Source organism: Garra rufa, chromosome 25, assembly GCF_049309525.1.
Source record: "Garra rufa chromosome 25, GarRuf1.0, whole genome shotgun sequence".
NCBI classification, from domain to species: Eukaryota; Metazoa; Chordata; class Actinopteri; order Cypriniformes; family Cyprinidae; genus Garra; species Garra rufa.
In genome coordinates this window covers 19,264,605-19,279,827 of record NC_133385.1, presented here as the reverse complement: position 1 = coordinate 19,279,827, position 15,223 = coordinate 19,264,605, and the positions used below count along the sequence as shown (strand labels likewise).

General features: G+C 36.4%; 1 protein-coding gene across 1 annotated transcript in view; it reads left to right on the top strand.

The window, feature by feature from the left end:
- LOC141301383 (uncharacterized) overlaps positions 1–9,860 on the top strand; it is a 31,349-nt gene extending 21,489 nt beyond the window's left edge. Inside the window, exons 27-40 of the mRNA XM_073831622.1 lie at positions 280–474; positions 2,137–2,345; positions 2,442–2,492; positions 2,585–2,671; positions 2,764–2,828; positions 2,917–3,039; positions 3,363–3,504; positions 3,592–3,751; positions 5,508–5,605; positions 5,867–5,950; positions 6,089–6,207; positions 6,287–6,433; positions 7,010–7,202; positions 8,419–9,860. Of these exons, the coding sequence (XP_073687723.1) occupies positions 280–474; positions 2,137–2,345; positions 2,442–2,492; positions 2,585–2,671; positions 2,764–2,828; positions 2,917–3,039; positions 3,363–3,504; positions 3,592–3,751; positions 5,508–5,605; positions 5,867–5,950; positions 6,089–6,207; positions 6,287–6,433; positions 7,010–7,202; positions 8,419–8,598 (1,853 nt within the window). The 3' untranslated portion in view covers positions 8,599–9,860. The remainder of the gene's footprint in view (positions 1–279; positions 475–2,136; positions 2,346–2,441; positions 2,493–2,584; positions 2,672–2,763; positions 2,829–2,916; positions 3,040–3,362; positions 3,505–3,591; positions 3,752–5,507; positions 5,606–5,866; positions 5,951–6,088; positions 6,208–6,286; positions 6,434–7,009; positions 7,203–8,418) is intronic.
- The last annotated feature ends 5,363 nt before the right edge of the window (positions 9,861–15,223 follow it).

Sequence of the window (15,223 nt, the reverse complement as noted above, 5' to 3'; positions counted from 1 at the left end):
CTGTTTGTAAGCTCTTTCAGTAGCTGTGGTCTACTAAAAGCCTCAAAGGCATCAGGGCTGAAGTGGAGAGATCAAAGACGCGGGTCTTTAGGAAGTTTTATTCATTCACAGGCATAAAAAAAAATCATTTCTTTGGACATGCCACTTAAGTTGATTTTTAATATAATAAATGAAATAAAACTAGTACATTTTAAGTGTGACCCAAGTGTATGCATACTTTTGAGGTGTACTTCAGTTTCAAAGTGAATGTAACCAAATAATATTGTCTTTTATGAACAGCCCCAGCTAAGCAAGCTCCAGCTCCTCCTCCTCCTGAACCTCCAGCAGAGCAGAAAACAGAGCCGGAGGTACCCGAGGCCCCTGCTGAGAAAGAAGAGGAGAAAACAAAGCTCCTGTGCTGTAAAGTGAAACCTCAATCGAGGATTGGTCGGCTTCTGCGCTACCGTTTTCCATCCAGCATCGACCCTTTTACTAGTGAGCACTCCTCTCCTCACTTTTTAATCCTTAATACTTGCCTACAACTGTCTACATTTCAGCCGTCTTGGCATTCCATACTTGCACATAAATCCGATGATCATGTCATCCAGAATGTTCATGTCTTTCTTTCTTCAGCTGCAAAGAAATTAAGTTTTTAGAGAAAAATATTCCAGGATTTTCTCCATAGTGGACTTCAGTGGTGACCAACGAGTTGAAGATCCAAATTGCAGTTTCAATGCAGCTTCCAAAAGCTCTACATGATCCCAGCTGAGGAGTAAGGGTCTAGCAAAAACAATTAGTCATTTTCTAAAAAAAAAAAAAAAAGGAACTTGTATACTTTTTTAAAACAACAAACACTACCTTGAATTCATGCATTCCGTAATCGTGTTGGACAGGTCACAAGCGGTTAGTTTATCGTCCGTGTACTCTGCATCGTCTGTTTCTCCCCCAACTTCAAAATCGTCCAACATCATTGTTTTTCCTTTTTTGTAAAAACACATCTCAGGAGGGATTTTGTCCCACTCCTCTTTCCAGATCCTCTCCCAGTCATTAAGGTTTTGAGGCTGACGCTTGGCAACTCAAACCTTCAGCTCCCTCCAAAGATTTTCTATGGGATTGGGGTCTGTAGATTAGCTAGGCCACTCCAGGACCTTATTGTGCTTCTTCTTGAGCCACTTCTTTGTTGCCTTGGCCTTGTGTTTTGGGTCATACCCATCCACAACCCATTGTACATGTGCTTTCTTGAGCAGGGGGACCTTGCAGGCGCTGCAGGATTTCAGTCCTTCACGGCGTAGTGTGTTAGCAATTGTTTTCTTGGTGACTATGGTTCCAGCTGCCTTGAGATAATTGACAAGATCCTCCTGTGTAGTTCTGGGCTGATTCCTCACTGTTCTCATGATCATTGGAACTGCCACGAGGTGATTCCATTTGCGAATAATCACACCAACTGTTGTCACCTTTTCACCAAGCTGCTTGGCGATGGTCTTGTAGCCCATTCCAGCCTTGTGTAGGTCTACAGTCTTGTCCCTGACATCCTTGAACAGCTCTTTGGTCTTGGCCATGGTGGAGAGTTTGGAATCTGATTGATTGATTGATTGATTGATTGATTGATTGCTTCTGTGGACAGGTGTCTTTTATACAGGTAACAAACTAAGATTAGGAGCACTCCCTTTAAGAATTTATTTACTTGTATAAAAGACACCTGGGAGCCAGAAATCTTGTTGATTGATTTTGGAATGCCTTTTTCTGGATTGTTTTGTTGTTATTCTGTCTCTTACTTTTAAATTACACCTACCACCTACCTTTGTCAGTGGGCAAACATACAAAATCAGCAGTTTGCCCACTGCATGAGGTCGAGCTAGTGCAAGACGAGTATTTGTGGTTGAAAAGTATATAATTTTTATATTTTTTAGAAAATTACTGATCGTTATCGCTAGATCAGACCCTTTTTCCTCAGCTGGGATTGTGTAGAGCCATTTGAAGCTGCGTTGAAACTGCAATTTAGACCTTTAACCTTTTCATCCCCATGAAGGTCCACTACATGGAGAAACATCCTGTAATGTTTTCCTCAAAAACATTAAATAATCATTTTGGTACACCACAATACTTATTTTCCATAAACCAATACTGAAATATTCCATTGCTCTGTATTCTCTGTAGATCTGATCTACGTACTTTGGCTGTTTTGCGTGTCTTTGGCCTTTAACTGGAACGCATGGATGATTCCTGTACGTTGGGCATTTCCTTATCAAACACCAGATAACATCCATGTATGGCTGTTGATTGACTACTTATGTGATACTGTCTACATACTGGACATCCTGGCCTTTCAACCCCGACTGCAGTTTGTGCTTCATGGAGACATTGTGGTAAATATAGACAAGCGCAAAATATTAGAATATGTGAGGTAAAATAAATGTTTGGTGTTTTTCAGCTGGTGTTTTTTATAAAATGTTCATTTCTAGTCCGACAAGAAAGAGATGAGAGATAATTACATCAAAGCGGTACGATTCAAGGTAATGAGACTTTTTTTCAGACAGACTAAATGTGATGCTTTAAGGTACTGGACACATTCTGTAGTCTAAGGGTCTCATTTCCTATGTTGCAGCTAGATGTAGTCAGTCTACTTCCTCTGGAGCTTCTCTACTTCAAAACAGGGATTAATCCACTTCTTCGCTTACCCAGGATCCTGAAGGCAAGCTGCTGACCATCTAGCTAGGCTTTAGGAGGATCAGTCCATGATAAACATTCTTAGCTAATTCTTTAATGTGTCCTTCCTTTGTGCAGTTCATGTCTTTCTTTGAGTTCAACAAGCGTCTGGAAGCTATACTGACCAACGCTTATGTTTACAGGTTAGCTGTTAGTCTCTATAAACCTTTCTGTTGAGAATTTGTTTAGCATTTTATTTGAAGTGTTCATATCTCTTATTTTGTCTCTCAGAGTTATTCGAACCACCACCTACCTGCTGTATGCCGTCCACTGCAATGCCTGTCTGTACTACTGGGGCTCTTCATATGAAGGTCTGGGTTTCTCAGAATGGACCTATGATGGGACAGGCAATAGGTGTGTGAATCAATTCTTTTATTAGCTTTCAATTTCATCAATTTTCATTTTTGCACCAAAACAGTTTCATGTTTGGTCGTGTACCTTTAAGAATTGAATATGTAAATGACCTGTTATGACTGGCTGATATTGATGCACAAACATAATGTTGTTCATTATAGAAGGCCAACCTGATGCATAGTCATTAATATGTAAATATGGGCTTGCATATGTTAATGTACTCATGTTTATGAATGTGATTGTGCATAATATTTTAGTTTTCTTAATCTTTAAGCATAATATTTTGAGATATAACATTTATGTTAACTTTGTTACTTTTTCAGTTATTTTCGCTGCTACTACTTTGCTGTGAAGACTTTACTGACCATCGGTGGCCTGCCAGAGCCCACAACACTTTTTGAGATTGTGTTTCAGCTCATCAATTACTTTATTGGAGTATTTGTGTTCTCCATCATGATTGGTCAGGTAGGGCTATTATCATGGAAGGCATCAACTGAATGTTTTTTTTTTTGTAGTGTTTAATATCATTAATCGAGGCTTGTGTTGTGTCAGATGAGAGACGTTGTTGGTGCAGCGACTGCAGCCCAGACAAACTATCGTGCCTGTGTGGATAACACAGTGAAGTACATGGCCTCCTACCGTATCCCTAAAGATGTGCAGAACAGAGTGAAAACCTGGTACAGTTACACGTGGCAATCCCAAGGCATGCTGGGTAAGACCGTAAGACAGACATTAACACCAATATACAGTACATTAGAGACAGTCATCCATAATGGCCATTCGATAACTTTAAAGGGATAGTTCACCCAAAAATGAAAATTCTGTCATTAATTACTCAACCTAATGTCGTTCCAAACCCGTAAGATCTTTGTTCATCTTCAGAACACAAATTAAGATATTTTTAATGAAATGCAAGAGCTTTCTGACACTGCATAAACAGCAACGCAACTACCAAAAAGAAATTGTTGAATAAAGTCGTTATTTTGGTTTGCACACAAAAAATATTCTCGTAACTTCTTAAAATTACAGTTGCACCACTGATGTCACATAGACGTGTCAGTTGTGTTGCTGTCTATGCAGGGTCAGAAAGCTCTAGATTCCATCAAAAATAACTTAATTTGTATTCTGAAGAAGAACGAAAGTCTTACGGGTTTGAACAGAGGTGGGTAGAGTACCCAAAATCTGTACTCAAGTAAAAGTACAAGTACTTATGGAAATATTTACTCAAGTATGAGTAAAAGTAACAATCTTAATAGTTACTTGAGTAAGAGTAAAAAAGTATCCGATAAAAAAATTACTCAAGTAGCTAGTTACTAGTTACTTCTTGATATGAAGTGAAGACCCTTAATTTCAAACTGTTTGGAAAGCTTCCGCACACCTCTCCTTGAAAACATTATTTATATGTGTGTGTGTGTGTGTGTGTGTGTGTGTATATATATATATATATATATATATATATATATATATATATATATATACACAGGACTCGCAAAATCTCTGGTAGCCCTTCGGGCAGGTACTCTTCAGATTTTGGTAGCCCGAAAATTAATTTAACTAGCCCAAATAAAAAAAGACCTTTTTTTAAATATAGAAAATCAGATAGGAGTCTAATCAAAAATGTTTTTAATACACAAATATAAACAAATATCAAGGAAGTAATTTTATTTCATTATATTTATTTCATTTAGTGTATCTGCAGAATTTTTAAATATTAATTTTTAAGACCTGCGCAAAAGTAAAATAAACAGTAATGGGATTGGACAATGTAAAGTAGAATATTAAGCCATAAAATGGCATGATTTAACATTCAGATACAGTTTCACACAAAAACAAAATATGTTACACTATGGCATTTCATCCTTTATAACATTTAAAGGGATAAATTGAGTATATAATTTATTATATTTATTTGAAACATAAATATTACTGTACTTGTTTAGATTTTTAGAAGGCACCTTAACTTTTTACATTTACAACTCTGTGTTTGCTGCATAAAAACATGGGGCGATAATTGCAATCATTTGACCATAAACAGCTGAAAAGAATGTTTTGAAATGAAAAATTAATTATCTGTCACGAGGGGGCGCTTTAGGAGCGCTGAAATATTACGGTTTCCATAGTAACAGCTGTATACACAGCAGTATTAACGCAGTTTTATCAGACATGAAATAAAAATTCCAACGACAGGTTTCTGAGGACAGTAACAGAGGAACGCCATCAAATGTAGCGAAGTAAAAGTAAAGTTTTTTCACTATAAATGTACTTGAGTAAGAGTAAAAGACCTATCTTTAAATATACTCTAAAAGTACTAGTAGTTACCCCAAAAATTTACTCAAGTAAATGTAAAAAAGTAAATGTTACTACCCACCTCTGGGTTTGAAACAACAGAAGAGTGAGTATTTAATGACAGAATTTTTGTGTGAACTATCCCTTTAAGATAAAAATTGACATTTTGTGTTTTCATGCAGATGAACAAGAGCTACTAGATCAACTACCTGACAAGATGAGGCTGGATATAGCAGTGGACGTCAGCTACAACATTATCAGTAAAGTGCCACTCTTCCAGGCAAGTGCCAAAACATAAAATTCTGCACACATTCTAATAAATATAGTAAAATTCTAATAAATATAATTATAACAAATAATTAAAGTGCATAAAACATTACATTTTTACTTTTAAATCACTGAAGTGCATGGCTTTTTTCCTAGTTTAAGTGTGTTATAATATATCCACTTTGTTTTTCTGGAACAGTTCTTTAACCTGCATCGACTTTGTTGCTGTATTCCTTATCTGTATCTCTTCTTCCCTGCATTGTGACTTTTGCAGGGCTGTGATAGACAGATGATTTTTGATATGCTGAAGAGGCTCCGATCAGTAGTGTACCTTCCAGGAGACTATGTCTGCAAAAAGGCAAGGAGCATAAAGATGATGTTTAGCCTACATAACATACCTTCAGACCTACTGTTTGTGTCGACAAATCCGTTTACTATAGCAGTAAAGGTATAGATATAAATCTCTGATGTAGACATTTTTTTATATATATTACAGGATGAAGTGGGCCGGGAGATGTACATTATAAAGGCAGGAGAAGTCCAGGTAGTTGGTGGTCCTGATGGAAAGACAGTGTTTGTGACCCTGAAAGCAGGAGCTGTGTTTGGAGAAGTCAGGTAAGAACTGCTATATTTAGTTTTGTCAGTCCCTCGTTGTCAAATTTGCTCTTAGTTCATATCTTCTTTTCCAATAAAGCTTGCTTGCTGTGGGCGGAGTAAACCGACGGACAGCTAATGTTGTAGCACGTGGTTTTGCTAACCTCCTCATCTTGACCAAAAGGGATCTGAATGAGATCATGGTGCACTATCCAGAGTCTCAGAAACTGCTGCGCAAGAAAGCAAGGTGAGTGCAGCTGCTGGAAGGAAAATAATGAGCCATAAAGATTTCCCAGGTTTTCCTTTCACTTTCCACTGAGATGATTTAATGATATTTTGCTAGTATTTTATTAGGTAATTTCCAGCCCTAGTTTTGTTCAGAAAATGTTTAGTAATGTAGAAAATTCATGTTGTTCCAAACATGTAAGACCTTCGTTCATCTCAAAAACACAAATTAAGATATTTTTGATGAAATCCAAGCACTTTCTGACCATTTCTGAATGGGCATTAAAGACTGACATGGAAGAGAAGAAAGTGTTGAATAATGTTGTTCTTTTTGTTTTCTTTGCACACAAAAAGTATTCTCGTAGCTTCGTAACACTGAGGTTAAACCACCGATATCACATGGACTATTTTATTGATGTCCTTACTACCTTTCTGGGCCTTGAACGTGGTAGTTGTGTTACTGTCTATTGAGGGCCAGAAAGCTCTCAGATTTCATCAAAAATATCTTAATTTGTGTTCCGAAGATAAACATGGGAACAACATGGGGGTAAGTAATTAATGGCAGAATTTAAATTTTTGGGTGAACTATCTCTTTAAGGAAAATGGTAATGAAGGATAAAAAGCCTGCTGAGAAAAAAGAGGAAGAAAAGGAGCCCATCCCAATTATTCCTCCTCGTGCTGAGACACCCAAACTGTTAAAAGCGGCACTGGAGATGACAGAGAAATCAGGAATGAAAGGAACATGGTCCAAACTTAAAGACAAGTCCAATAGATCAAGTGTCTCTTTGCAGGTACATACCTTTAATTTGTCCAAAGAAATATATATATATATACATATATTATATTATTTATATACACAGTTGAGGTCAAAAGTTTACATCCCCTTTCAGAATCTGCAAAATGTAAATTATTGCATGTTATTGTTTATTTAGTACTGATCTGAACAAGATATTTCACATAAAAGATGTTTACATATAGTCCACAGGAGAAAATAATTGTTGAATTTATAAAAATGACCATGTTCAAAAGTTTACATACACTTGATTCTTAATACAGTGTTGTTACCTGAATGATCCACAGCTGTTTTTTTTTTTTTTGTTTGTTTGTTTGGTGATAGTTGTTCATGAGTCCCTTGTTTGAACAGTTAAACTGCCTGCTGTTCTTCAGGAAAATCATTCAGGTCCCACAAATTCTTTGGTTTTTCAGCATTTTTGTGTATCTGAACCCTCATATGCAATTATTATAGAAGGTTCAAATGCTCACAGATGCTCCAGAAGGAAAAACCCTGCATTATGAGCTTTTTAAATTTGAAGATCGGGGTAAATTTAACTTATTACTTCTGGGAAACAAGTATGTATCTTCTATAGCTTCTGAAGGGCAGTGCTAAATGAAAAAAAAATACAATATTTAGGCAAAATAAGAAAAATGTACACCTCCATTCTGTTTAAAGGTTTTAACCCCCGACTCTTAATGCATGGTTTTTCCTTCTGGAACATCACTGAGCGTTTTAACCTTTTAATAGTTGCATATGAGTCCCTCAGTTGTCCTCAGTGTGAAAAGATGGATTGCAAAATCATTCAGTTATTGTTGGAAAGGGTTCAAATACACAAAAACGCTGTAAAACCAAAGAATTTGTGGGACCTGAAGGATATTTCTGAAGAACAGCAGACAGTTTAACTGTTTAGGACAAACAAGGGACTCATGAACAACTCTCACTAATGTGGATCATTCAGGTAACAACACAGTATTGAGAATTAAGGGAATGTAAACTTTTGAACGGGGTCGTTTTTATAAATTCAACTATTATTGTCTCCTGTGGACTGTGTGTAAACAGCTTTTTCGGTAAAATAATTAACATTTTGCAGATTCTGAAAGGGGGGTGTAAACTTTTGACCTCACATATATAATTAAAACATTTAAAATGACATTAAATTAATATAATATAGAAAGTTTAAGAATAATAATATATTTTATCAAACATATTTCTTTCACTTCTTTTTTATCTAGCACTCCATCTCTTCTTCTGCGGCGCCCAACTCACCAGTCCACGAACCGCACTCAGATCAAGACGCAGACACTCTGTCTCAGATGTCAGACAGTTCGATGCAAATCCCCACGACCCCTACCGGCGCTGGAGACAGGAATATATTTGCTGAAGAGGGCCCAGCGGAGGAGGAAACTAAATAGCAAATCTAACGGCAAATAAAGCAGCTATCAGAATAATTTGCAGGACACTGTTGTGCTCAGTGTTTTGCTCCTAAAACGGGTCTTGAGGTCAGGTACAGTTAGTGAACTCAGGAATGAACAAAACGTCTTCTCATTTAGTTTTCTAATTCAGAATATATACTAATGATACAGTAATAAGCAAAATAATACTTCGCATATATCAATAAGCATATCAAACTAGCTTAACCTGTGAGGTCTATCCAGGACGTCTAAATGAATTTAGGTTTGGTTAAAAGTCAGTTCTAAAATATTGTAGTGAATTATAGAAATATTCAAGTGTACATACATCAGTTACATCCCTAATGAAGAGCCATTGCATTTAAATAGACCTGAAATCTCATTTGCTTCTGCTTTCCAAGAAAGTGCCTTAATAAACCCTAATCACTGTTAAGCACTGTTCGCTCCCTCAGTGCTCACTGCTATATGAGCTTATATATTTTAAGCGTTATGTAACATTTTGTCCCAGTTTTACAGTGTATTTCAGTGTCCTAACAGTTCACTTAAAACACAATGCTTTTCAGCTGTGTGGCCTGTTTCAAACATTGTAGGTCTAAACTAAAGATGTTACATTAATATGATATGCACAACTACTCTAACATTTTCTCTGAATGTATAAACTGCATCTTTTGGAATTATTGTTATTCTTTCAGGTCGGTTAGTTTCTCTCAAATCTAATAGTGCTGATTTTATTCTTCTGTTTTTATTTTTATAATGTGGAAAGCTTTTTCTCCCATTAACAGCTTTTAAAAATCAAGAGCAGATGGGCAGAAGGTCTGAAAATGAAATTTGCCTTTTTTATATAAACCGCTGATGATTTGTTTTTAAGTGTGTTTTCTCGTTTTTATAGCTTCCTTGATATATATGTGTGCATCAAACACTAGGATCTTAGTTATGCTTGTTGGACAATCACAAGTAAAATTAAATAGGCCTATATATTTTTGAGCTAGCAGCTAGACATAATGTACAAGCTTTATTTATGAGTATTATGTACTTGTGCAAATGTTAATTGCTGACACTGTTTATTATTTGTATTATATTGCTGTTTCTGAATGTTTAATATGTGTATAGTACATTCTGAGCAGCTGAAATGTTTTATGTGAATCAACAGTGAATCAATTGTAAATAATTCAAATAAATGTAAATAATAATGAATAATAGTCTAGGTCAGTGTTGAGTGATTTTAAATGACGTGGTTTGAAATTGTGTTACAGAATTAAAGCAAATGAAGGAAGGTTTGTCTGTTTAGTTGTCTTTGATGCTCCGCTGTACAATGTTTTTCTGTTCTTCTTTTTTTCTCCCTTTTTTGTTGCAGAAAACAGAAATATACATACACATGATGTACACAGTGCACTATTGTTACATTAATAGTAGCATCAAAACAATAACATTATAAATCATAAAGTTTTGTTACAAACTCTTATTCTTATAACGTTACAATAAAAATATATCTGAACTAGTTAGCAGTAAACCGTAAAACTGTTTGCACTAGTGTTTTCATAATTAATATAATAAACTAAAATAATATGGTAAGACGCATTAGTTTGCAGTATTGAACAGCAAAACAAGATGTTTGGTACAGCTAAAAATAGCTGGACACGGATGAGACCGAAGCCAGACCCATAACATTTACAAATGGCCACGCCTACTCTTACAGCAAAAATATATGTATTTTTTTTATTAATATTTTAAGTTATAGAATGCACATATAGTCTCCATGTCTCTAATAATGTCAAGACTAGAAAAGTTTCAAAGAGCCAACTGAACACCAGATGTACTTTGCTTACCTCAGGATAAAATAGTTTGTAGTTGGTGATATACTGGTGCGAAAAGCCTTAATAGGCATATATATATATATATATATATATAGCAAGTTTTGACCAGAAATGACACAGGCTTCTCCCAAAAGATAATAAGATGATGTACAAGAGGCATCATTGTGTAAAAAATATATTTCTCAACTTTTATTTACAATTGAAAATCCAAAGTTCTATACCATTCCAAATAGTCCAAGCTGTTCTAAAGCATCCTAATTACCCTGATTCACTGGGACCAGCTGTTTTAATCAACTCAACAGGTGAAAAACAGAAGCTTTCTGCTGTTGGTTTTTGGACAGTCATGGAACCCTAAGAACACCATCCTCACTGTCAAACATGGTGGTGGGAACCTAATGTTTTGGCGATGTTTTTCAGCCGGTGGACCAGGAAACCTAATCACAGTAAACAGCACCATGAAAAAGGAGCAATACATCAAAATTCTCAACAACAACATCAGGCAGTCTGCAGAGAAACACAGCAAAAGCGGTGAAGAAATGGTTAGCAGACAAAAACGTTTTGCAGTGGCCCAGCCAGAGACCTGACTTAAATCCAGTTGAGAATCTGTGGAGGGAGCTAAAGATCAGGATGATGGCAAGGAGACCCTCCAACCTGAAAGAGTTGGAGCTCATCGCTAAAGATGAATGGGCAAAAATACCAGTGGAGACATGCAAATTATAGAAAGCGTTTGATTGCTGTAATAGCCAATAAAGGCTTTTCTATTGATTATTAAGAAGAGTATGAATAATTTTGGACATGCCACTTTTTGTTCAAATGTAAATAAAAGATAAGTAATAATTTTTTCCACAATGATGCCTCTTGTACATCGTCTTATCTTCTGGGAGACGTCTGTGTCATTTCTAATCAAAAAAAAAAAAAAACTTGCTGGTTGAATAAAAGTAACTTTAAGTCAGAATTTGCCAGAGGTATGAATAATTTTGGGCTTGACTGTATATATTTATATAAAGTCATTTGATGCATAAGTACAGCATTTTGTGTCATTATTTTTAATCTTAATGCAAATCTCCAATAGGTCCTGTGGTGCTGGACCTCAACACTGCTTCCCATGAACTGTCAGTGACCATTGATCTGTCTTCTATATCGAATCACGAAGATATTACGGATGAATACATGCCGGATTGGCAGCCTCTCAATAGAGAGAGATTTGCTGATTGTCCCTGTGTGCTGGGCTATGTGGGATATTCCACAGGGAAACACATCTGGGACGTTGACGTGGAGGTGAACACATCCTGGATGGTGGGTGTTGCCATAGAGTCTGTCCAAAGAAAAGAAGCCAACGGCTTGCCCAGTGGAGTCTGGTGTATCGGGTATGACGGGGAAATGCTTAATGTCACAGATCCTCTGGAATCACGCGTCCCACTACACAGATTTGCGAAACCCACAGTAGTGAGGGTGAACCTGGACTTGAGCGCAGGACAGCTGTCGTTCTTGTTACTGCTATTAATTTGACCTTCGTTTTAAGGTCACTAAAGTTTGTAATGGCATTGAGGTATGTTCAAAGATTAGTGAACGATTTACTGGTTTAATTTTATATATTATTTTGAATGAGACTTGTTTGTCCTTGTGGTAAATCTTAAGTTACAGAATCCTGTAAAAATATGTTTTGCCATTCCTCTCATTTGTGGAATAAACCTTGGTTGACTTTAATGTACTGAGCCTTTTTATTTTAGTATAAACTTAAATCACACCCTCCTCGATACGACGGTGTTGTAGAGCCACGTTAAAAAAAAAAATTATGAGAGTTAAGTCGAAATGTTTCGAGAATTAAATCGTAGCAGTTAAAGTTATAATATTTTGAGGGTGTAGCCTGCGCATGTATATGGCTGAATTGGGAGCACCGGAAAAAGTTGCCAGGCCACCGGAATTTATTTGAATATGTGTGATTATTAGCCTAATTTAATTAAACAAATGTCTCACTATAATTGGAAAGATCACTGATTCACATTTGCTTAAACTGAGGTGAATACAGCGATCTGTCATACCACAATAAAGAGAGTGAAAAACACATTATTGTAATAGACATTGTTTGTATTTTGTTATAAACGGACAGATTTTGAAAGCTGAGAATTTGGAATAAAAAGGCTACTATATACTCTCAAAATATTATAACTTCTAAATTCTTGTAATTCTTGACTTTATTCTCGTAATTTCGACTTCAGTCTCGAAATATTTTGACTTTCTTGTGGAAAATTTTAACTTTATTCTCGTAATTTCGACTTTATTCTCGAAATATTTAGACTTTCTCATAATTTTGACTTTCTTGTTGTAATTTTTAGACTTTATTTTTGTAATTTCGACTTTATTCTCGAAATATTTAGACTATTTCATAATTTTGACTATTTCTGAAATATTTCGACTTTATTTTTGAAATATTTCGACTTTATTCTTGAAATATTTCGACTTTATTCTTGAAATATTTAGATTTTCTTATAATTTTGACTTTATTGTTGAAATATTTTGACTTTATTGAAATATTTAGACTTTTTCATAATTTTTACTTTATTCTCGAAATATTTTGACGTTTCTCGTAATTTCGCTTTATTCTCTAAATATGTTAACTTTCTCAAAATATTTTGACTTTATTTACATCTCTGAAATGCCTCTCGCGCATGCAAGTGCAGCTCCTATCTCTTTGAATGGTGAAACATAAAATTCCCCAAAACTGTTCACCAAGTTTACGATTAAATTTAAAACTATACGAGTGACACGTCTTTGGTATTCTATAGACCTTTTTTCTGAGTAAACGATGAGCGCCGCCATTACGAATTCTAACACCAGATTGGATGCTCTTCTATCTCCATTGGAACCCATTCAAATAGCGTCCATCTGTTTTTAATGTAGCTAAACTTTGAGGAGTGAGGCACTGACAAATGACGGTCATTGGGACCTTGCAAAGTGATGGCGCTATAGAGCCATGTGCTTTTTTAAAAACATTTTAATAGGTTTAATATTAGATTAACAGCTCGGAATATACCTTACTTTGACTAGAAACACTGGAGACCGGAATTGCAAAGCATTCTTCAGGTTAAGAGTCAGGCGTGACTTCAGGAACTTCAGGACTTCCGACTTCAGGAAAAACGTCTATAGTCTTTGACCATTTGTTGATTTTGAACCCAAATGCCATTCAACATTCTACATTCCAAATCATTTTATGATGTCATAATGGGAAAAGAGTGTATACTAGTGTGAACAAGCTTAGAACCTAGAAAGAAGGATTCCATAGAGAAGAGAAATATTTGTCTAAGCTAGAAAATGTTTATAGATAGCTGTGGAATATCTCTTGGCTATCGCCCCTTTCTGCCATCAATCACCAGGCAGTATAATTATGTACTGATGCAGTCAGAGCATCTAGAGTCTTTGAAGCCCACTGACCAGACACCCACACACCTACAACTCCTGGTGACTGGAAACAAGCATAACATTGGACTGATCGACACTAACCAGAGAAGTCTGCCAACAACTGAAAAGAAGTCAAAAGGCAAAGAAGTTATGACGATCCCGACGCTGCCACCGCTGGTTCGTACAGCTGCTGTCAAGATGGACAAACCCCAAGCTCCATGTCTACAACCTGTTGGTCTGCCACAGGTTCTGACTCGTCGGGTAACATCTGTGCCTCGAAACCGTGATGTGGAACCACCCAGAGCAGACAAGCAAAGCCCGGTTCGTCAAAAACAAAGGAACCGGGGATGTGAAAACAAGCGGCTACGCAAAGATAAACCGCAGAAGCCAATCAGACACCTAACTGTCACTGACATGCCACCAGTGACTGAGTCAGTGAGGACTTTACTGATGTCCAAAGCAACCACTCAGCAGCGTGCACACCGCCAGCGACCTGCAACAACAAACTTCCCGCAGCGAGCTGAAGGCGACACAAGAAACAGATGCAAAATCTGCGTTAAAATGTGGGTGTGTCCAGCAACATGACAAAACATGACCGAAAAATAAATGAATAAAAATAAATAAATAATGTGTAGCTCACTTTTTTTTTTTTTTTTTTTTTTACCTTTTTCTTCAATGTGAAAGTAAGCCTATAGGTGAGACTTCCGGTTCATTATCCGCTATAGGGAAATAACCAGAAGAATAACAATGTGTCCTGCAGTAAACGGTAAAACTGTTTGCACTACAAACGAGTGTGTCCATAATTAAGATAATACATTAAAATAACATGGTAAGACACACTAACCTGCAATATCAAGCATAAAAATTAGCTGTTTTGCACAGTTAAGAATAGCTGGACATGGATGAGACCCATATAATTTACAAATGGCTGCGCCTATGAAAAAAAAAGGTGGATAAGTTATTGCACTCAGCGGCCATCTTCGAAATGCCTTTGAAACATCTTGGGCAGCTATTTTAGTCAGTCAAGTACATCTTATCTCTTTAAATGGGGAACATCAGAGTCTCCAAAACTGTTCAACAAGCTTATGATTAAATTTCATATTTGAAATCTGGCAACATCTGTGTTTCTTATGCTCAAAAAGTGTGTATTTCTCAGGCTAGACCAGCCAATGCGCATTTGCAGTTGGCATTTCAGACAGGTTTGCCATGTCTGTGAAAAACAATCCAATTGTTCAAAGCTAGCCTAATCATGGCCAAAACTAGCCAAGTCGTGTAAAGGGGATATTGGCATTCAAAGTTTCTACAAGTTGCCTTGTGGGGCATCAAAACCTTCCGGTTTTCAACTCAGTCAAAATTTGGGGAGTGGGGGTTCTGCTTCAACCTTCAGTACCAAATGGCACATTTAATGTAAACAA